Source organism: Trachemys scripta, chromosome 7, assembly GCF_013100865.1.
Source record: "Trachemys scripta elegans isolate TJP31775 chromosome 7, CAS_Tse_1.0, whole genome shotgun sequence".
In the NCBI taxonomy this organism is placed as follows: Eukaryota; Metazoa; Chordata; order Testudines; family Emydidae; genus Trachemys; species Trachemys scripta.
This window is the reverse complement of record NC_048304.1, coordinates 77506723-77531082: the sequence shown is the minus strand read 5'-3', so window position 1 is coordinate 77531082 and position 24360 is coordinate 77506723. Positions and strand designations below refer to the sequence as shown.

Sequence of the window (24360 nt, the reverse complement as noted above, 5' to 3'; positions counted from 1 at the left end):
TTTTTTTTTAATTTCCACCAAGATGTTCCCATTATTGTAACTCCAAGTGGATAACAATGTTGTTATCCATTTGTGGTTAAAAATAAAAGTTTTAGACTATCATTTAGATTTGTACTCTTCACATTCCAATGCAAAATTAGTGTAGCTGACCTGAAGATCAGTATTACTCAAGAAAGAAATAATATTTTGTTGTATTACTGTGCTAGAATAAAGACTGATGCAGTATTTGAGAAATGTTCAGATATGAAATGATACTCAGAATTTGACTGAAAATGTTGCTTTTATTAATGTGTTGCAGCATCTGCAAAGACAAGATGCAAAGTTTGAACAGACTCACAGTAATAGCCTTGAGGTCTGTGGAAAGCTGAAAAGTTTACTAACAATTATTTTTAAAAGGCCAATTTAAAAATTATAAATTATATTATGAATGCCTCTAATAGTAAACAGATTATGAAACAATTTAGATAGAGGAAGCAATCAGTTTGATATATAATGAACCCCAGACATATAGTTTTCAGACTTTATCTCTGTGAATAGGATTTCAGGTTAATAAATAGGTATTTTATTAACCCATAATGATGCATTCAAAGGTGCAGAGTGTGTGTGTGTGTGTGTGAGAGAGAGAGAGAGAGAGAGATTATGATGGATTCTAGACATCTTTTTTTCTTTTAGATTGCAGACTCTTCAGGAGAGGAGCTGTCTTTATTTTGTGTCTTGTTCAGCATCAAGCACACCTTTGGTGGTTAACAAATAAATAAATTAATAATAATAATAATTAATAATAAATTATGGGTCCTCCCTCCATAAATCTTCAGTGCTGGCCAAGTATGTAGATGCAAAACACCCATTTAAAATCATGAGAATCAATACATACAGCGTAACAAAGATGAACTGCTACAAAGAACTTGGAATGGCAAGGTAAATAATGGCTATTGTAAACAGTCTAGTGCGACAGTTGAGAAGTGCCCTAGCCTCACCTCCTGGGACCTGGTTTCAAACTGAATAAATTAAAGCAGAGAGTAGCACAAACTAATACTGCAGATCCAAACAATCCCCAACTTAATTAAAGTTTGGATCATGAACCAAGATGCAACTCAGACCCATATCTAGTTACAGATGACAATGAGTTTTGGAATCTCTTACTCCCAGAGCACAATGTGCAAATACTCACATTGCAACACCCATCTTCCTAACTGGTAGTCTCCATGTTAGAGAAACAAAAGACTTGGATGCACTAGGCATGTCTTCTGGGGGCAGGACTAAAGAGCATTGACAAATGTGTGGGGAAACTGTCACTTGGTTTGCCCAAATTATGTCTTGTTTCCAGTAAATGAATATTTACATGGCAGACATGTAATTCATTTTCTCCACTGAGGGCAGATTGGTTTAGGAGCAACCCAGACCACAAGGAAGGTTCTCGCTCTTCTTTTTTTTCCCTTCCAAAGCTGGAAATGTTCCAAACCTGAGTCATACATGCTTACTTTAGAAACTGTACCCAACATGGATTAAATGCTTGTAAGCAGCTATGGTACAAAAAAAGAAGCCACCATAGTCATAGACACCTGGGTATGTCTTAATGGAAAAATTAACACTAAGCTGCTTCCCCAGATGGTAAGTATTTTACTTAAATGTAGAGAGATTCTATTCTAAGTGAAAACTAAACTTTAATGTTACTTTTAAAGAAATTTCAGATACTGTACAAGTGAACCTGAATGTATAAGAACTAGATTTTCCCCTGAGTGCTATTGTTTGCTTCTGTGAAGGCTTTCTGTCATCTCCATATGTAGGCTTGTGATTCAAGCTTCATGAAGTTGCTTGGAGAACTAGGTTAGGATCCTGTAGCTGGTAGAGGTCAAGGATGGACTTGACTCAAATTCCCAGGCAGTCATTGATGTTGAAGGACAACCTATTATCTGCCTCAGGGCTCTAGGTAACTCCTGCCTGAGCAAGCACATCCAACAGATTGAATGCATCCTTCATGGCACATGTCAGGATTTTAACCTTGTGGAGTAAACTAGAAGCCCTGCTGCAGCTTTAGCTCACTTCCCTTGCATCAACTTTCCTTGCCTGCTCATCAGTTAGCCTTGATATGTCAGCAGCAGCAGGGCGGAGGGAGCAAGTGGAGGGTATGCTGAGATGCAGTATCAGTACTTGCATGAAGCTCTTTCTTTATGTTGGCCCTTGGAGTTTCATTTTCTTTTTGGACTTGGGTAGGTGAAGACAAACTTTTCAGTCTAAACAACAATTAAACTCCCAAAAAGGTGATCTAACCCATATGGTGAAGATTCCTATCTTGATGTGACTAGATGTCGCACAGATCAGCCCATCATACACTAGACCAGGAGTGGGCAAACTTTTTGGCTCGAGGGCCACATCTGGGTATAGAAATTGTATGGTGGGCCATGAATGCTCACAAAATTGAGGTTGGGGTGTGGGAGGAGGTATGGGCTTTGGGCTGAGCATGCAGGTTCCAGAAATGAGGAGTTCCAGGTGTGGGCTCCAGGCTGGGGCAGGGCATATGGGGTGTGTGTGTGAGGGCTCCAGCTGGGGGTGCAGGCTCTGGGTGGGGCTGAGGATGAGGGGTTTGGGGTGCAGGAGGGTGCTACGGGCTGGGACCGAGGGCTTTGGAGGGTGGGAGGGGGATCAGGGCTGGGGCAGGAGGTTGGGGCACGGGGGGTGGCTCAGGGGTGCAAGCTCCAGGCAGCGCTTACCTCAAACGGCTCCCAGAAGCAGTGGCATGTCCCTGCTCCAGCTGCAGGGACGGCACTTGGGACGGGGACAGCGTGTGAAGCGGAGCCCCCTGGCTACTCCTATGCATAGAAGCAGGAGGGGGGACATGCTGCTGCTTCCAGGAGCCGTGCGTAGCAGCCCCTGCCCCTGCCCTTCATCTGGAGCGCTGGAGTGGGGCAAGCTCCAGACCCCACTCCCCAGCAGGAGCTCGAGTGTCGGATTAAAACGGCTGGTGGGCCGAATGTGGCCTATGGGGCATAGTTTGCCCACCTCTGCATTAGACAGACACCCTTCTAAGTCATCAGAGTATATTGTTGGGCCCCCAGGGCACACGGGAGGATCTGGAGGATAACAGGATGCAACTAGGAAAGACCAAAACATTACCATTCTTGAATGTCTGTTGTTGATGGGGTTTTTTGTTTTTAAATGTTAAGAACTGAAGGAAGCTGTCTAGCTCCATACGCAATGTAGTTTTACAGCTGGGTAAAGTTTGAGGAGTTGGATATTCATATTTATTCATATTTGTGTGAAACCAGGTCTTTGAATAGAAAAGAATATGCTCCTCTGTCCTTTGTCACCTGTCCTTTTTCCGATGGATCTGGACTGATTTTGATGGGAAAAATATATAACAAACTGGCTACTATCTGTAGTATCAAATGACCTCTAAATAATGTTTGTACCTATGTTTATCCAGGGATAATAAAGATGACATTTTCTTTCTTCATAAAACACAGTGTCAGTCTGTAGTGTAGTAGGAAAGAAGAGATGAAGGCAGGGCCGGCTCCAGGGTTTTGGCCGCCCCAAGCAGCCAAAACAAAACAAAACAAAACAAAAAGCCGTGATCGCGATCTGCAGCGGTAATTCGGCGGAAGGTGCTTCACTCCCAGGCGGAGTGAGGGACCGTCCGCCGAATTGCCGCCGAATACCTGGATGTGCCGCCCCTCTCCAGAGCGGCCGCCCCAAGCACCTGCTTGAGAAGCTGGTGTCTGGAGCTGGCCCTCGATGAAGGATACCAAGTTGTAACACAACACAGAGATATTCAGTCTTCAGACTAGTTTTCACTAGATACTTCATCTCTTAGTGCTACTTCACCTAGTATAACTTTGTCTGAAATGTATTTTATCCTCAGTATTTCTTCTGAGTTTATATTCCTTTCAAACACAGTATTCTTGCCATCTGAGCCAGAAAGGATTAGGTTTCAGCATCTCAACCTAGTTTTATTATACACAGCCAGATTGTTTATTTCATCCATTTTACTTGAGTCTCCCACAGAATTAAAAGAAAGTGTGTAAAATTCTTTGGAATGACCATGTCCAACGTGTAATATTTTTTTTATTCTACTGGATGTAAAAATGCCTATACAGCCTGATGGAAGTATTCTATCAAGGTAATCCAGCTCACAATTAGATTAGCAATGATACAGGATAATCTCTGAAGTACAGTTTCTGCAGCTCAGCCAGAAGAACCATTTCAACATTCCCAGCTGTAAATCCCCTTGCCATTAACATGCAACTCCTGCAAATGGTGTCTTGAATCTCGGCATTCTTGTCCATCTGTTGAAGAGGCAGGATGCCTTCTCTTCACTTCTTTTCTGAAGGGCATATATACAGACAATTGTAGGTTTAGCTGGCCTATCTGGCAAACACAATGTCTTCTGCAGGAAGTCCTTTCCCTGTGCCAGTACTACTACATATCTGTTTACAGTGTATCATATCCATTCATATTTAGATACATTGAACACTGAAACAAAGCCTTTATTCTGGTTCCATTTTCCCAATTTCCTTTTCCAGTTGTCATTCTTGTTTGTTGAGTGATCTGTCCACCCTGTCGTCTTCAAGTTTGTCAAAAGCACCTATCAGATTAGTATCTGAGAGTAATACTTTGCCTTCAGGGTTTACATCTAGAAAAGCACAAGGAGAAGGTGAGGTCTTGTCCCCATGTTTCCTGCATATTGGCTTGTGAAGTGGAACTGTCATTCGGGTGGGGAGCAATGCGTGTTATCCTTATGCATGGGGTACATGCACATCCCCTGGGTGCACAAAGCCACCTGGGAGAGATTGTGCTTTCTGAGGTAGAGTTTATTCCTAATGCTTTCCAAGGTGTAATGCAGCTCCATACTGCCCCCTATACCTGGCTTTGTGCAAATCACAGTCCGACTCTAATGATATAACTCTGTATGTCCCAAGCACAAAATGTTTGTATCAATTATTAGTCCTCAGGAAAAAGTTTCCAAGTCTAAAGTACAAGATTTGGACCAAAAGATCTCTTCTCTACTTACTGGGGAAAATAAACCTTTAGTGATATGAACTATGTTTTCTCCATTATGGTTTGTGTAGTTAAAGTGTAACTGTCTCTTTTTTGTATATTTTTATAAGTATAAAGCTCTTTTTGTAGTTTAAACACAAATTAGAATGGACAGAAGTTAAACTATTTCATGTCCCTTGCCCCGGATGTAGGTCAACTGTATTCTTGATCCCTCTGCTCCAGTACCCTACCAGGAGTCTGAATTCCTGATTGATTTTCCTCAAACATATCTCAAATGTCTAGTAGAACCTGAAACAAGGTATTTACACAAATGGATACATATTTAAGAATTTAAACAGAGATCATGTAGATCCATATGGGAAGATCTTACAACATAATGCACTGATAGGAGAATATTGCTACTTTTCCCATTATATCTAGTAGAGAAAAAAAATACTAGAGAAAGGAAAGTAATTTTTATTTAGGATATAGCTTGAAGCCATGAAAATAGTCATCCCGTTGTTATTAATCTGGCTCACTGGATTTACGTAAACTCAGGTTTGTTTGCACCTGTTGCATCTTTTCATTAGCAAAGATTTTTACTAAATCAGAGGATCTGAGGATCAAAATTTGTCTTCCAAATAATACTCTGCATCACAGGATGGTACAGTAAAAAATATTTAATGCCCAGTACTTGCTGTTGAAGTTTGACCTCAGCAAATGTTTGTTTTATAATCAGAGTTGGGAAATAGTCTTGGAATATTCCCACGTGATTTCCTTTAGAGCAGGAATTAGTCAGAGCTCTTGACCACCTTCAAAATCCTATCCCTTACTGCAGAGGCGGATTTACAGTAAAACACCGAGTGCCCTGGCATGGGGCCCCTAACGACAGGGGGGCCCAGGGCTGGGCAGCTGTGGGGGCAGAAGCTTGGTTCTGCTGGCTCCTGGGGCTCCTGCTGCAGGCTCCCACCAGCAGCCAAGCTCCCCCTCCCCCATCTCCTCCCCCGAGCCTGCTGCATTCCTGCTCTTCCCCCTCCCAGTGCTGTCCCCGCTGCCAAACAGGGAGGGGAGGAGCAGGGCCGCAGCACGCTCAAGGGAGGAGGCGGAGAAGAGGCAGGGGTGGGGCCTTGGGGAAGGGAGTGGAATTGGGGCAGGGCAGAGCAAAGGCGGGGTCCCTGCATTCCCCCTACACATACCCCCCCCCCCGCCGTGAGCTGCTCAGGGCAGGGGGCTTGGGTGGGGCAGGGAGCGCCTCCACAACCCCAGCCCACATCCTCCAGCCCTGACTTCTGCACCCCCCTCACGCACTCCCTGCCCTCCCTGACTCATGCACCCCGCACACATACCCAGCTCCCCCACACCCCATGCACTGACTTCTGCACCCCCCATATCACCACCTCCACCCTGAGCACCAAACAGGAGCTCCTGAACCCCCTCCCCATTCCTACCTGCACCCCTTGCACCAAATGGAAGCTGCCCCAGGTAAGCACTCCACACCCCAACCTTTTGCCCCAACTCTGAGCCCCCTCCTGCATCCTAACTCTTGGCCAGACCCTGCACCCCAACCCCCAGCCTGCTCCTGCACCCTAAGTCTCTCCCAGACCCTGCACTCTGCACCCCCAGCCCTGACTCCTGCAGCCCTTCACACACTCCCAGCCCTGACTCCTGAATCCTTCTTACACACCTCCAGCCCCCTGCCCACCTCCTCCCCGGAGCGTGCCGTGTCCCTGTTCCTCCCCCCCAGTGCTTGCCACCACCAAACAGCTGTAGTAAGCTCTGGGAGGGGCAGGGAGGAGCGGGAACATGGCATGCTCAGGGGAGGAGGCGGGGCCGGGGCCAGGATTTGGGGAAGGAGTTGATTAGGGGCAGGGAGGGGGTGGAGTTGTGGCGGGGACTTTGGGGAAGGGGTTGGAATGGGGGCAGGAAGGGGGCAGGGCAGGGATGGAGTTGAGACGTGGCCGGAGGCAGAGGGGAGTCAAGCATCCACCGGCGCCATTAGAAGTCAGCGCCTATGCCCCAACCCCCAGCCTGCTCCTGCACCATAACTTCCTCCCAAACCCTGCACCCCCAGCCCTGAGCCCCCTCCCACAACCTAAGTCCTGGCCAGACACCACACCCCAATATTTGTTTACATTTTTTTTATAAAGCGCTCTTATCCAAAGCGCTTTACAATAGGTAGCTAATGGTACAGACAATATTTGGAAAGATCATTAAGTGGTCCGCCGAGACCCCCACTGATTTTCAAGTGGTCTGTGGGAAAATAAGTTAGACTACAAAAACAATCAAGGTACCTCACTTTATTTTCATTTTCTTCCTATTACTTATAGGAGGAGGATGAAGAAAAAAAGAATGAAAAATGGGGGCAGTAGGGAGATAAGAGAGAATGTTCTTTTTCTTGGCTGGGTCCCAAGGAGGGGCCCAAAACATGAAGCTGAGCACAGGGCCTCACTAACTCTAAATCCGCCACTGCCTTACTGGTAGATTCTCCAGTGGTGAGAAGTGTGCTTGGATGGCAGCTGATTTTTCCTGAAATGGCTCTGATGATTCTGAGGATCCTAGTAATGAAATGAGCCTATTTGTTTGCTTTGTGGTGCTGGGTTTTTACTGTATAATGTGACCAGACTATGATCTAGAATCTTTGTGTGGGAGTTGTGGATTTTAGATGTTGGCTTTTTTTCTACAAATAATCAATTTTATAATTATAGACCCTCCTAATAACAAAGCAGAAGTAAAGCTCTGCTTATAAACTAGAGAGTAAGGGTAGGCTGACCAGTCATCCTGTTTTTAAAGGGACATTCCCGTATTTAAGCCTTCCTGCAGGCTTCCCGACTTTTTCTTAAAAATGGGCAAGTTGTCCCATATTTTCTGTCTTCCTCCACCCCCATCAGTACCGGTGAGCCCTGCTGCTGGCTGGATCCCTGCCCACCAGCGGTGAGTGCGGGGGGTAGATCCAGTGGCTGATGACGGGGGTGGGTGTGCAAGGCTGGTGGTGGGGCAAAGATGCAGCGCGGGGCCATCTGCTCCCCCTGCCGGTCTGTCAGCGCAGTCCCTGCTGCATGCTGGCTCTCAGCCAGCAGGGACATGCCCCCATCCTGTTTCTGGCTGGCGCTGGCTGCACGCTGTGAGCTGCAATAGCTGGTGTGTGTGGGCAGGCGCCAGGTGGTGGCTGGTTATGTGTCGCCTCTGTTGCACATGTATCAGCCCTTTACAAGCTCCCCCTCCAGCTGTCCTCTCCCTGCTTTGTCCCTTCACCTCCCTCTTCCACTCCACTGTTCCTCCATATCCCCTCTGTGGGGAGCGACCTGCTCCCAGCGCTGTGTGGAGAACCAGTCCCTGGTTGGAGCGCTCAGCTCACCAACAACCTGGCCGACAGGCTCCTTCCTTCCCCCGCTACCTCTTGCTGGGCTGGTGTCCCGGGAAAGCCCAAGACCCTCCAGACTGGGGCGCTAGCCAGGAGGAGCCAAGACCTGCATGTGCCAAAGCCCTGCACAGCGCTGACAGGAGGAAGCCTCTCCACCCCTCAGCTAAATCAGCTAAGCTCTGGAGTGGCGGTGGGGGGAAAAGTGATTTCCAGCCTGTTCATGCTCTGAACCTGCAGGCTCCACAGCAGCCCCCAGGGCAGGGGCTTAGCACCCTCTTCACCCTCCTCCCCCCATCCGGGTCCTACCCACAGGGAGCGCAGGGCTGCTCTATCTCCTAGGCACCCTTCCCTGCTGAGCCACCTCTTCGGCAGGATTCGCTAAAGCCCCTGTAGTCAGGTTCCCTGGGCCCAGGGCCAGTGCAACCACTAGGCGAACTAGTCGGTCGCCTAGGGTGCCAACTGGCTGGGGGCACCAAAAAGCGGTGCCCTGGCTCTGCAGGGAGGAGCCACCTTCTGGAGGCACCGGAGAACCAGAGCATCAGCCATGGAGGACCCGGCGCGGCGCAGGGAGGATCAGCAGCCCTGCAAAGGCGGCAGCGCCGCTAGCAGGAAACAGCTGCACCCCCCGCCCCTCCTGCCCAGGCTGTGGCCCGGCACCCCCCCCCCTTTGGATGCATGCAGGCGGCGGCCCCTGTGCACCACCCGGCTCTTCCCTCGCCACACTCGGGCTCTGCGGCTCCCGGGAGTGTGAGCCGCCGCCACCGCTGCCCCTCCCGGAGCAGGCTTAGGGTCCCGCGCCCTGGTGGTGGCTCACATGCCCAGGAGCCACAGAGCCCGAGCGCGGCGAGGGGGTAGCTGGGGGGTGCACGGGGGCTGGCGCCTGCATGCATCCGCTGCAGCCTGCAGGAGCCCCGGTGGAGGGGGGTGCTGGGCCGCAGGCTGGGTAGGATGGGTGGTGGGCCCCGCTAGCAGTGCCGCCGCCTTTGCAGGGCTGCTGCCCCCCTGCACTGCGCCATCTCCTCCATGACTGGGGTTCGCCGCCGCCGCAAGCTCTGGCTCTCCGGTGCCTCCGAAAGGCGGCTCCTCCCTGCCAAGCTGCTGCAACGGCCCAAGCCCGGCAAAGCCAGTGAGTGGACTCGGAGCGGGGGCTGCCAGGGTGGAGTGGGGAGGGGAGTGCTTCGGGGAGGGCTGTGCATCCTCCAGGGGAGTTCAGGGGGCAGGGAGGGGGAACCTGGTCTGGGGAGCAGCCCCTGGGCATGGCTGGCCCCTGGGGTCTATAAAGGCACATTGGGATTTGCCCCTCAATGAACCGATGTGCCGGGGTGGGGGGGACGCAAGGTGGACGTTTTGCCTAGGGCACAAAATATCCTTGCACGGGCCCTGGTGCACAATGAATCCTTAGGGCTTAACCCCTTCCTGCCCATGCTGTATGGGCAGGAAGAGACAAGCTGCTTCCAGGTCGGGGGGAGAGGAGAAGAGAGATGAGAGCTGCAAAGACAGGGACCAGGTCATCCCTCCCCTCCTGAAGCAGCTCCCACACAGTGCTGAAAGGCTGCTGCTGGCCACATTCCGGTGTGAACCTGACAGAAATCTGGGGTGGGTGGAGGGAAATGTGACCCTGCATGCCCCCCCTCCCCCCCCCCCCCCCGCCATGTGTTGCTTCAGGAAGATGTGGCGCCAGGTACCAGGAGAGGCGGGTCCGTCCCAGGGGCCCAGCCAGGAAGGGGGGGGTTGGGTCGGTCGGTGGGTCAATCCTGCTATGTGAGAGGGGTGTACGTGTGTGTGTCACCTCTCCCTTTGTGTGTGGGGGGAGGAGGGGGCAGGTGTGTATGTGTTACCCCTCCCCATGTAAACCTAAAGCCTTAAAGATAAGAAGATAAATAAAAAGAATCCAACAAGGCAGTATTTCTTTTTAACAGGGGCTCAGTCAACTTGATAATATGAATGTTTGTACTGCATAGTTTTGATTGATTGCCATTGAACTCACTTGAATATCAGTAATTTTACTAGGTGTATATATGGTCACCCCAAGTAAGGCCCTCTCCCACTTTCCTGCTGGTCAGCTCTCCCCACTCTCCCAGCAATCAGCCACTCCCCTGAACCAGCTCTGACTCCTTATCTTCCAGAGCTGCCTCTCTCGCCTCCTACCTTCTCCTCACGGTCAGCTATTTTTTCCCCCAGGTGTGTATTTCAGTTTTCTCTCTGATCATTCTCAGCTGAATCCTTCTGATAGGAAATGGGGCTCTGGATCTGAGCACCCTTGAATTTGGGAAAAATTCAGATCTGGATCCAAACTTTGTGGCTATCCCTATCTATCTCTATAGTGGGGTTGAACCAAACTATGGGTTCCAAACCCCCCATCAGTGTAGGAAAGTTTAGTACCTGCTCGGGATCCAGATTCGAACTCCTTTGCTTGGGGCCATCTCTCTTCTCAGTAAGTGAGTTTATACATGAGCACATGGCCAGGGCAGACTTTTTAGTGCTTGACAGTCTGGATGGCTTTGCCAGACCCGAAAAGTTGAGCTGTGGCTGGGGAAATGTTTGTAGCTATCTGGTTATACGCTGAGGATTAGCCGCAACTGATGAAGCCCTTTGAAGGCTCTGTAACTAGCACTGCAAGGCATCGCATTTTGATAAGAGTGGAGCCTTCGGGATCTAACCCTTCATGTTTGATTTTCGCCTGCAATGCGCCTGTCTCCTTCTGCTGCCAACAAGACTGCGGCTGCAGCTCCGAGCCCCCCCCCCCCATGTTGTCTCGCCCCACTCAGGCTGCTGCGCTGTGCTCCTCTGCTCCGGGTGTGCTCGCAGCGAAGAGAAAGGGATTAAAGCGCCCACGCAGAGGCCTTTGGAGATCACCATGTTGCTCCCTTTCACACCACTGCATAGGCACCCCGAGTGGTGCAGCAAAGCAGCACAACACACACTGTGGATTGGGAGGAGGGGAAGGGGGAAGAGACGGGGAAAATTTTCCAGCTGACCCAGAGATTCCACTCCCAGCCACCCACCCATCTCCTGTTTCCGGCGGCTCTCTCGTGGTGGCAGAATGACATTCCCCCTCCTTTCTCCCCACCCACCAGAGACGAGAGGGCTGTGTTGCAGACAACCCGGACCTCTGCCATCGCTGGCTACTACTTGTCTTGTTGCTCCCTGACAGGGGCTGAAAGATTGCACTGCAAGGTTCCGGTTAGTGCTGGAGCCAGATTTTCCTCCAAGCCCTCGAGTCCGCTTCAGAACTCAAAGGCAACCCCTTCTGCCCCTTCACCTGAGAATAGCCATAAAGAAGCGTCTGTCGTATCTGTTGCCTGCTTAGCCGAGATCTAAAAAATCAGCTCAGTGGCACTCCCTGGTCCAAACAACACTTTAGTGTATGTACCTTTGTTTCTTAGCCCTGTGTTTGTAATGTCGCATTAATACTAGTTCAGCTGGAATCTCCGGCCAACGGAGTACTGTGCCTAACTCCGTTTTCCTTGATTTTAGGCAGCCCCAGTCAGTACTGTGTTACATGTTTAGCCTCTGAGCCTTCCCTTGGTGTCAAGTTACAGAAAAGCTACACCCTAGCAGTACCCCTATTTACATACAAATAACTCAAGTGCTTGCATTTATGTCGCCATTCAAGAGGCTTGCCAAAGAAGTTTTAATCCAATCAGAAGAAGCTTTAAAAGGATGTCTATAGAGTGATTAAAAAGGATCTTAACTTCAAATAAGTTGTCATTATTTTTCACTTTGTTTCATATTTGCAAAGATTTTTTTTATCTGAGTTGAGAGGACAAAGATACATATTTCTTAAAATACGTACGAAGAGATCAAGGTGTTAAGAAGATCTCAGTTGTGTGGAAAGTGAATATGACCCACAGGGATTAGTTTGCTTGTGCTGGTTTGGAGATTAACTCCTAATCACTGCTTAAAGACTAATAGGACTAATAGGAATTCTTGGAAACATCAGGAAAAAAAACTTATAGACCAGACTGGTGAAAATGGCTTTCCAAAACAGTAAGACTTTTAAAGTTAAATTTAGTATTTAATGTTTTTTCAGAATTTTATGCTCTATGATATATTACAAACATTTTAGCCTTTAAATTGTTACTTAAAATAATCTCTGTTGCTGCGCTGCAGTAGAAAGTTGATCTGTTTATTTTGTCGTTTGCAAACAGTAGCTGAAAGGGTATTTTTAGAATTGATTGGTAGTTTAAAAACAGAGCTCAGTCTGTGGTTTCCTGAATTAAGTGAATGGAAAGTCTAAACTCTACTGAATGAAGAAATTGGAAAAATATAGCTGAGGTTTATGAATCAGTCACCTTTGTGAATGCAACGTGAACTCTTTTCTCTTTTGTGAACTTTTATGTACTCAAAAACGTGTTCAACAAGCAAAGGGATAGAGTTTGAATTTATAAATGTAATAAATTTAGCTACAGTGCTCTGTACTCTGTATTATAGAGAGGACAGGAAAGAAAATCCTAAAACCACAAGGGGCATATTTTAGACCTGCTCTGTCACTGCTGGAATGTAGTTTTCAGTATGATGTAATGGTGTTCAGATGCACTTAGTAAAAGCAAGTTAGTTAGTTAACCCTTTCTAACAGTACTGTGCTCTTTTTAAAGAGCAGCTTTTATTACTTTCAGTTTTCCTTTTTACACATTTACCAGGTTTTTACTTCACAATTAATATCTAGTTAGCTGTTAGTTCATATATATCTAGCATTGTTGAAATTAGCACAGTCATTGGGGTGAATTTTACACTTCAAATTCTTAGTAATTCAAGAATAATTTAGATATATGTTTTGCTCTAATCTATTCTAGTATTAGTCATGATGTCACTCCCCCATCATATACAGTAATGAACATTCTTGACAAATAATTTACTTTATCTTAATAAAATGATCATACTGCTAGGAACCTCAGCATATATTAATGTAAAAAGCATTAAGAAAAATCTAATACTAATTCAAGTTTGTAAAACATTTGGGAGAAAATCAAAAGAAGAGGTGGGCCTGGCCTTCCATTCAGTGTCCATTCAAACATTGCTTCACTCTTCAATGTGAGTCTGCAAACAGATAATGACTAAAAACTGCTATTCAAGATTATAGAATGACCTGCCTTTCATTCATCTTCATGTCTTTTTTTGTAAGGAAGGGGCAAAGACGTTATGCGGTGTTAAACCCATAGAGAGAGGCTTAGGTTGCAAGAATAATTGGCTAACTTCATTCCTGGTATAACTCTTGAATCAGTGGATTTATAGTATCAAGAACTTTGGCCCCTTATACTAACCACTTGTATAGAATTTTTTTCAAACCTATGCAGATGGTAGATAATTGACATTCTACTATGGAAAAAAACCTCTGGGGATGTGATTGATCACTTGTTGGAAAGCAGTGGAAGGATATTATGAATTACTGAACACATGAACATTTATGATACATGTAACTTCTGATTTCAGTTTGCTTTTATACTGGCAGGTGAGGATGCAATGACAGGTGATACAGACAAATATCTTGGGCCGCAGGATCTAAAAGAGTTGGGAGATGATTCCCTGCCTGCTGAAGGATACATGGGCTTTAGTCTAGGAGCCCGCTCTGCCAGGTATTGTATTTAATTTTTATACTTCATCACAAGTACACTCTGTTTCAAATCCAGTGCATTTTTTCACACATTACCAAAATCAATTTTAAATAAAAAATGGTGGATGCATGTTTCAGCAATCTGATAATCCCTTATGTTTAAAATATACATTCATTGCTGTTTGGTTTTGTATTGTTAATTCATGTTGGCTTCATTGTGGCAATGATACAGAAAATTAATTGTTCATTTTTTCTAGTATCCACACTCATGCTCTAGAAATATAAAAAGTGCTTCTTTTCAAACAGCTGGTAACCTACATAGAGCATCTGTCTAAAAGCTAATACAGACCATCTAGCAAAACCAAGCTTCTTTCAGTCATTAGCACATGTTTATATATTCCCTACTGTGCCTGCTTTATCAGATGAATGTAAACACCATAGACTAAAACTGGAAAAAATGAATGATATTCATTTGGCTATATCAATACATTTGTTTCTTTAAAAGTGCAAATTAAGAATCAAATAGAAACATTCAATATAAAAATATTCCAAAAATAAATTAAATTTTTACACTTTTATTGTTAACCCAAATCCATTACCCTATTTCATTTGCTAGGGAATAAACAGATTTCTCGTTAAGGAAAATAGGTCAATATTTCAAAACATATATTACAGAACACTGTTGATTTCAACCCTTGTGTTTCTAGCACAGATGTTTGGATTGTTGAAAATTTTTGCTAAAACTTATTGCATTGTACAATTTGCTTGAAACAAACAAAGCTGTACGCGCAGAGATTACTTCCACAGTTGTGGACTAGCAGGGTGTTTACTGATAGTTGAATTATTTTGAAGCTAATAATTAAACCTCACAAGCCAGAGCCCTGAGGACTTTTTCCTATAGTTTAATGATCTGTTGTAAAAAGTTATTTCATTGTCTAACAGTGAATGGCATCTCCCATAAGGTAAAGCTTGATGTTTATTTTTCACTTGTTTGTTGTGGCTGCATTAGATATTGAAGCATGCACTTTGACTTTGCTCATTTAGTAATGCTCTGTATTCTTTTGTTTTGCTTATAATCCTCAGGTAATGTAATAAATGTTATATTATAATACATTTAGAAGGGATCTTAAAGTACTCTTTAAAATAGTATGTGTGTTAGTTAGAAGATAAGCAAAATGACTTTTACAGGAAAATCTAATAGTTTTATAAGGTTAAATAACATAGTTAACAATCTTAATTTTAAAATATAAGTTATATTATGGACAAAGCCCATCAATACGCTGTAGTTTCAGTATGTGGTAAATGTTCAAGTACATAAGTGGGGGCGAAGAGAATGCAGGTAATGCACAAAATTCTGCTCTAAGATCTCCATGATAAATGTCAACTGTTACTCTGCTCTCCCCACCTGTGTAACTTCCATGCAGGTGAGTGGAAAAGCAGAATATCCAAGGTGAGATCTATCATCTATATCTAAGAATGGAATTGTACCTCCTTTTTTTTCGCTTGAGAGAATTCTAAGGCTTTCATACTTCTGATTTTAACAGCACCATTATTCTTTGTTTCTGTGTAACTCATTTTTACATCTGCATACGTATATGTTATGCTCAGAGGAGACAAATATATAGTGCCTTTTCATGTAATTTATTACATTTAGCAAAAAGCACACTGACTTTATCCTATTATTGATTCTGAGTGTAACATTAAGAAAAAAATACATTAAATATGTCATCCAGCCATAGCATTTTGCTTTTTCCAGTCTGATTCCTCGCTTTCTATTTCTCCTGTTTCTTTTCCCCTATAAATTTCTTTAAATAGTCCTAAAATCAGGTAAGAAGGCATGACACCCTCATGATTTTTCTCTGCTATTGCCATTGCTCATTTTCATTTTACTCAGCATTGTGAAGTGGCATGCCTTTTTGTGTTTAATATTAGAAAATATTCTTTTTTTATGGTGACATAACAAATATGACATGATTTCTTTACAGCCTTTATAATTTAAAAAGTTTGATTAATGTATGCTTATAATAATAAAGGTTCCAATTCTGATTCCATTAAAATTAGCAGGGTGCAGTGTAATGAGAAATTTAGTGAATATTTTGAGGAACTTAGAAAAGTTCTAGTAACAAGTACAAGGTGCATGTAGTAAATTGTAGAGCTTTACATTGAAAAATGATACTTGTTTAAAATCATATTCATCTTTCTAGATGCTGTTTTTTTGTTTGAATTTGTTTTTAGTCACCTAGCAAGCATGTCTGAACTTGTAGCATGTTTTCTAACACATACTATATGTATCTTCCAGGGCTAAATGTAATATGTGCACACATTTATTTTCTTTAGTCACAGCATATTCGGATTTGTCATTCTTAATTTCCAAAGTGTATAACATCCGCAAAATAACACCAAAAACTAATATATTTCCTCACTCTTTAATTGTGAACAAGGAACCTTTTTTACAAATTACTATATTTTTAATTAATGGAAAAATGAATAAATAGGGTTTTCATAATAAAGTTAAAAGTAGCTCAGCCCCAAAAAGCTGAGACAAACTCTGAAAATGGAACCAGCTTAAGACCCTGATCCTGCAGTTTGATCCGTGTGAGCAGAGCCTGCACATACACAGAACCCCAGTGAGGTCAGGATCCACCCGCATGGATTCAATTGCAGGATCAGGGCCTGAAAGTGTTTTGGACATTTTTCAGAGCTAGAATAAATATCTGAATATATTTTTGCATAGATTTAAACTCAATCTGAACAGCAAAGCAATAAGCAAGCATTCCTTAGGACTATTGGTTATGAGTATGATAGAAAAGAAAATAATATTGTAAAAAGTGTAATATTCAATTTTTTTAGTGTCTCATTTATTCTTCTTCAGAGATTATGTATATTTTATCATCTTTTGCATTTCCCTGGAAGTTGCATGTATTAATTTGTTTTTGTTCATCCCATTGTCATCTACATGTTCTATGGTAAATTGTAAATACAACAGCCTCCGCTCCTTCAGTTCGGATAGGTCCTACACTCTGAACCGAAGTTCCTATGCACGAGACAGCATGATGATTGAAGAATTGCTGGTACCGTCAAAGGATCCGGTATGTGCTTTGTACCACCTCGCTAGTGTTTATGTTTTATCTATATAAGGCCGCGTTCTTCAGTCTTTTTACAATGCTTACTGAGACCGCTACCATGTCCATTAACCTGATTGGGGAAAGAAAGGGGTTGAAATAAGGACTGAAGGATTTGCTCCATTGTGGGCTTGATCTTGCAAGAAGCTGAGCACTCTGGTCCTGATCCAGCAAAGCATGTAAGCACATAATTAACGGTGAGCATGTGAGTAGTCCCACTGAAGTCAATGAAACTACTTGTGTAGTTAGGCATGCCCTTAAATGTTTTGTAGGATTAGGGCCAAAGTACTCAGCATCTCTCAGGATTAATCCCTATGTCCACATGTGTTATTGCAGCCTTTTTATGCAGTAATACAAACCATGGACAAAGTTCTGCCCATTTGTGCACTTGTGGGATGCCTTTGATGTCCCTCACATGCATCCAAAGGGAAGAATTTGGCCTTGTGTTTATGATGAAGCTATTTTCACTAACTTTTAACATAGTTTAAAAGTTTGTATAATGATTAATTCAACAAAAGTTGAATCTAGAGCTGCTTACGGTGTGGGAAAGAACTTATTAAAGTTAACAGAGGTTATAACTAAATGCTGTTTGTTTTATGAGTTCTCAGAATTTGCTAGACAGACTTTTTAAAAATTTAAAATCTGACTGATTTATTCTAGTAAATTAACAGAAAAGTTATAGATTTGTTCAGAAGTTGAATAAAAAATTTCATGTCACTTTTGGGGGTAAAAAGATAGCATAGCTGTATTGTGAATTATCTTCATAATACTTGAGGTCTGATCCAGCAGATTTTTATTCATGCACTTAAGGTGAAATTGACCCCGGTTCAGAAGACTAGCACATACCACTTAAGTCCCACTTTTGATTGTTAAACAAGTATTAAAGGAGGTTGTTGTGCTCCATAAACCTACTGTGTGTTACAAAGGAGAACTAGAAAATGAAGCATAACTTATCAGTAATTGTGTTGTAGATCTGTTGTGAAGAATATTGGGTAGCTGTACTTTTGAGGCAAACTCTGTTCTGCATATGCTGTCACAGACTCTACTTTCTCTAGAGGATCTCACACAGGATTTAGTTCTTGGATTAAACAACAGCAAATCTGGAGCTCTCATTAATGCTGATACTGAGCAATACTGTAAAGCATTGGTCTCCAAGCTTTTACACCTAAGATCACTTTTTGAATTTAAGGGCAACCCAGGATCTACCTCGCCCCTTCCCTGAGGCCCTGCATCTTCCCCAAAGCCTCACCCTGCTCACTCCATCCCCCCTCGCCCTCCATCGCTCACTCTCCCCTACCCTCACTCACTTGCACTGGGCTGGGTTTGAGGTTTGGGAGGGGGTGCAGGCTCTGGGCTGGGGCCGAGGGGTTCGCAGTGTGGGAGGGGGCTCTGGGCTGAGCCTGGGGCAGAGGGTTGGGGTGCAGGAGTGGGTGAGGGGTGCAAGCTCTGGGAGGGAGTTTGGGTGCAGGAGGAGGCTCCAGGCTGGGGCAGAGTGTTGGGGTGCAGGGGAGGTGTGGGCTCTGTGTGGGAGTTTGGAGGCAGGAGCTGGCCGCTTCCCGGAGCGGTGTGGGGCCGGGACAGGCAGGGAGCCTGCCTTAGTGGCAGCCCCGCTGCGCCACTGGAGATCATGATCGACTGGGAGATCATCTAGGATTGACCAGTCGATCGCGATCAACCGGTTGGTGACCACTGCTCTAAAGGCTGTTTTTCATGTCTAACCTTCATTTTTATTATTTCAATTTTGTAATAGCGAATACAATTCACTGCAAGTAGAATTTTATGCCCTCTAAGATAGAGGCCAGGCTGGGGTCTTCCTGAAAATCTAATATGGAATGTTATTTTAATTTAAATTTAATTGCTCTTAGGACTTTTGTTATGACCAGGAAAGGATCCAGAGTTTGATTATTATTGTAAGTTTGGGAAGGATGTGAATCACTTTGATGATAATCAGACATTTGATTCCAACTGCACATCTATCTATTTCAATTACAACATAAAAAGAATGTCCATTCCAGGTTCTTTGCACCATTGACAGGTGATTAAAAGTATGATCCTGTCATGATGAAAACAACAGTAACAAACCAACATTTTTCTGTATAAAAGAAGTCACTCCAACAAAATCAGAATTTCCCATCATGGTTTCTGCAAAACTCTAGTCCTGAAATACAAATCCTCACATTCACCTGACTCCCCTCAAACCTCACTCCGCCTCAACATCTGCCAAAATCAATGGGTTTAGGTCAACATATTTGGGCTATTTTGGCTGCCGTGGAAGGAAGTTATTCTGAGGGCAAGGGGCCCACAAAAAGAACATCCTACTAGCAGTTGGCATACCAGTGGAGTTCCAGATAATCTCTGCTGCAGCAGAAAAAAGGTTTTTGTGTCTCAGGAATACAAGCTACAAAGAGCTTTATAGGTCCAAACTTACACCTTAAACTCCATCTAGAAACCAACAGAAAGGCAGTGCAGAGTCTGAAGTATTCGTGCTGTGTGCATATGCTGAGATACAGCACTTAGCAAAGAGCCACATTCTTCTGCAGCATCTTGCTGTTTAAGTGCATGTAAAGGGTAGTCCTATGCAAAGCTCATTACCATATTATAATTTTGCAGTGAAAAAGACATGAATTACTGCCAAGGTCTGTACTTGACAGAGAGGGTCACGGCCTCTTGGATGGATGCAAATGGAGAAAAACCACCATAGTCAGTTCTTCCTAAGATCATCTAGGAGCAGATGAAAATCAAGAGCCATCCCAGATATGGAAGTTTAAAAATCAGTATGTAGCAGCCCTGATTCTCGGCATTGAGTGGTGGTTTCTTGAGAGAAGTTTCTGAAGTCCTCTAAGACCAGTTGGACCTTCTCAATAGTGGCCTTGACAATCTCCACTAACATTGGGCCCAATACTTCCCTGTTAGTCTTCATCAACTATGAAAGACATGGGTCCAAAGCACCATGTGCAACACCGTCCTAATACAAGGAGAGAGTTCAAGTCTCTCTTCCTTCAGGGTCCTGTTGTGCTACCACAGATGTAGACAGGTCGATCGGAATTGGAATGATTTTCTCTTCAGAATTATTTACTTCACAATGGCAGGCACTCAAATCAGCCTCTGGAGAAGACAGCCTAAATTAACCAGTATATCCACTATGTAGGACTTCACAGTTGGTTACTGAATCTCTCCTGTTTGGGTAAGCTCTCCTGGGAGAAAGGGTCACAATTTGCTGCACCTCTCATATCACACAGCAAGGCCATGCAGTCACGCAACTAGCAGGATTACTGCCTTTAGGAGCAATCAGTGAAATTTTGGCAATGCACCTTTGAAACCCTGCTGCTGATAAGGTCACCCAATACAAGATGAAGAGAAGCAAAAATTCTGAATAGTGTTGGAGACAGGATTACAGCAAAACACAAGCGGTTATGAACACTAACATGTTTCCAGTGTAGTGGGCCATGAAGCTCCTAGGGATGCTGTATGTACAGTTTGTCAGAATTGTGGGAAGCAAAGATACTTAGAAAAGGACTCTAGAGGCCAGGTGGGCAGGCAATCCAGACAGATTTCACTCGATGGGAAGATGATGACCAGTGGTGGTTAACAACATATGTCAGTATTGGAACCAGCACTATTTAAACTGCAGACAGGAAGCCTGTTAGCTCTACCCTGTGTAGGATAACCTTGTGTGTCAATCGGGAGCTACTCAGGATTTAAATTGATATGGGAGTAGTACTTTGAACTATATTGCTTATTCCACAGAAAGTTTCTGGGAGGTCAGTTAATGAAACAGATATGGTACTAACATCTTCCCAGATAAGAGACTGCAGCTAAGGGGACATTATGGTGTCAGTGCAGTTCCGTGACGAGTGAGTTGTATTCCCTTATTACTGAGGCTAGAAACCTAGCTTTTTGAGGAAGGGTTCGCCTGGCGAGATGAAGATCTTTGTCTGTATGTGGGGAATGGGAAAAGATTTTTTTAGGGGTTAAAGGCATGTGATTGTTCTTTGTATCAGGGAAGGGTCAATTGAAAAGGGTAAGAGCCAGGTTACAACTGCAAAAAGGTACACAGTGCAAATCCAGTACCAGCTGGGTGAATTGTAGACACTGCAAATGAAGTAACCTCATCTATATTGTTCACTATTTTGTGTCCATGGTGCAGAGGGTTCTATTTGCCTTTGTGGACATTTCAAATTTTTGATGACCCACCAGAGTTCGATCAACAGATGCGTGCTGCCTAAGACCTGTGTGTCCAGCTAACAGAAGGGACAGCATACCAATCTGATCCTCTCTCAAAGTTATCTGCAGGCAGACCTGGCTGCAGGATCTAAAATATGGTGGCTGTAAATACTTCCAAGAGATCTGTTTTGAGTGAATCAGATTATCTACTGTAGGTGTCTGCAGTTTTTCATAAAATAATGGACCAGATAGTAGAGATCCTTTCCCTGGAGTTTGTTATTTGGAGAATATTCTGATTACTGGACAAAGCACTAGGAAACACTATTTGCAAGCAGTCTTACAGCAGCTCTGATGGGCAGGCTTGCATCTCCATCCAGGGCAATGTGCTATTTTGGGGACAGATTTTACTTAGGGCATAGGGCAATGGGAAAAGAAGTGGCAGTGTGTGTAGCTCCTTTCTTCACAAGTATGATGGAATTGTGGCATTTTCTCATCTGCTAGTTTACTATGGCAAATTTTTATGCCGGACCTATCTTCCAAGGTATATGCTGTAATGGAGGATAGAGCTCCATGCCACTGGTCCCCTGAATGCCTGCAAGTATTTAAGCTAACAATGGGGTAATTGCTAACTGCCCCTTTTTTGACGCACTTGTCATCAAATCTTGGCTTTCTCCCTATTTTTGGCCTGCTATGTTTCACCAATGGGAGTTGGTCCATGATTTTTTTGGGATGGGACAGTAATTTCACACCATTTCCCCCAAAACAGTGGAAAAAATCCTTGTTCCTGTTGCCTCCCACACATTACGTTAAATACACAAATGTTGGGCTATTTCAGTTTGCATAACTTTGAAATAATAATCTGTCAGATTGGGGTTAGCTAAATTTTGTAACTAAACCTCAAACCAGACCATGAACCTTTTGGGATTTACCTTAATTTAGCTTTTATACCTGTACAACCATATGATAAATCATTATGTGGTTGCTTTTTTTTAAGTCACATAAATCTAGGGTAATAGAAATTGATGGGATTGGCATTTCCACATGAACTTGAAAGTCAAGGCATCCTGATGCAAATTTATCCTCTCCGTGGAATATGGAAGAATTACTAATGCTCTGTTGAAAAGGATTAGAGAAACTGCCTGCATTAAAAGTTAATTTGTCATTCTTGTACAATGGCCTGGCTGGCATATTGTAGGTATTCAACACTTGCCATACTTTAGCATGCTACATGCCCATAATTATTGTTGTCTGCTTACTTGAATCATTGCACCTGGTTGTCTGAAGTAAGTGTTTTACAGAAAAAACAGGCCCTAATAAAAGAGCTAATCCAAAGAAGAGAAAATCAAAAACTATGTCTGATGTACAGTTGGACAGATGACAGAGCAAAGTTGTACCCTGAAGATTTTGAAACATGCTGTGAGGATATTGACTTTCTTGAAAACAAAGCCAAAATTCAAGAAACATTTAAAGAAAAAAACATTGAAAATGAGTAAAACGAGGGATGCAGGTTCTAGCCTAAAACAAACACTTACTGGTGGTTTATCTTGTGAAACCTTCTCAGTGGAGGACTTTCATATGTCTGTGCTGGTATTTGTTGGATTTATGACTAGAACTGATATTCCCATTTAAAAGGATTCGTTTTTAAATTACCTTTAATGCCAGTATATAAAGGTGGAACCAATGCATTATTCCCAGTGCAGAAATGTTTACCATCTCAGTTTAGATTTGAGTAATTTGTATTCAAAGCAGTTCATGAGATTAAGGTCTAAAAAATGTAAGATAAAAGATCAGATTTGTGTGGTCAGAGAGTATTTGCTATCTTTATTCATGTTTTGGGTACAACCAAAAATACCTTATTTACAAGAAGCACTAAAATTTTGAGAAGAGTGATCTACCCAACCTAGACAGGCTTTTGGTACTGAGTGACAAGCACATTGACTTAGATTGTTCTCTTGGAGTGATGTCTGACAGTGCTTCCTGCATGTTTTAGTGGCATTCACATCACTTGCATTCCTCTCAGGAAATATCCCCATGCAGTATTTGATGATTTAAACAGTATAACTGGTTTAAAAAAAAAAGTTCAGCCGTGATGCACTTCACCAACACAATCCAAAAGAATCTATGGAACCATGGCATGGCATTGTCCCCAAAATGCCTCTATATGGGATGGTGAAAACTGAAATGAGTTACTCCCCTGAAGAGAAAGTTCTTTTTAGTTCTACTTAATTCCTGCAAAAAGGACAATTTCTCTCTGTGTTGCAGTAATACTTTAGGGGCCTAGCTGAAAGTCTGTCAGTATTATTCTAGTGTGATTGACTTATCAATATTTGAAATTCAGTTATGACTAGGGCTTCGTATTTGTCACGGAAGTCATGGTTTCCGTGACTTCTGCAGCAGCCGGTGCAACTGGCCTGGGAGCCACCTGATCAGCTTGGGCAGCCCCTGGGCCAGTCGTACCGGCTGCTGCTGGGGCAGTTTCGCCCCATCCCCCAGCAACAGGAGTTTGGTTGTGGGGGGGCTCAGGGCTGGGGGTTGGGGTGCGGGACTCCCCGGAAGAGCAACAGGAACTCCCCTCCCTCAGCTCCTAGCGCAACGTGCTGTCTCTGCCCGCAGGCATCACCCCCGCAGCTCCCATTGGCCGCAGTTCCGGGGCTTAGGGCAGAGTGGAGGCAGCACATGGAGGTCAGGAGCCGGGTAGGGAGCTTGCCCCAGCCCCGCAGTGCCCCCAGACTGCGCCCCCCTCCCAGCACCTACGGCACCCCCCGGGCCATGCTCCCCCAGCACTTGCAGCGAACCCCCTCCTCCCCCGAGCACCCACACACACCCTGAGCACCTGCGGCACCCCCTGGGCCGTGCACCCCCCAGACATCTCTCCCCCCCCCCAGTTTTAATCAGAGGTATATAGTAAAAGTCATGGACAGGTCAGGGGCCGTGAATTTTTGTTTAGTGCCCTATCCATGATTTTTATTAAAAATACTCGTGACTAAAACATAGCCTTAATTATGACAGTAGGGGGCTAATACTGTGCAGAGTTAAACAGTGTTTAAGTATGTGAGTAGGGGGAACAGCCTTCCATAAAAAATTCCCAGGATAACTCAAGCGATACAGAAAGCAAATACCACATCCCGCCATAGGTTGACACACTGACGGCCTGATTCTGCAGTTCCAACGCAAGCTAAACATCC

The 24360-nt window shown here is 44.3% G+C and overlaps 1 protein-coding gene across 39 annotated transcripts in view; it reads left to right on the top strand.

The window, feature by feature from the left end:
* Window positions 1-24360, top strand: part of ANK3 (ankyrin 3) — a 439766-nt gene that overhangs the window by 334600 nt on the left and 80806 nt on the right. For 18 of the 39 annotated variants that reach the window (XM_034777631.1, XM_034777654.1, XM_034777652.1 and 15 more), the window contains 3 exons: window positions 13788-13911; window positions 15705-15716; window positions 16876-16978. In XM_034777631.1, coding sequence (XP_034633522.1) covers window positions 13788-13911; window positions 15705-15716; window positions 16876-16978 — 239 coding nt within the window. The remainder of the gene's footprint in view (window positions 1-13787; window positions 13912-15704; window positions 15717-16875; window positions 16979-24360) is intronic. The other 21 variants (XM_034777660.1, XM_034777661.1, XM_034777635.1 and 18 more) reach the window with 3 other exon arrangements.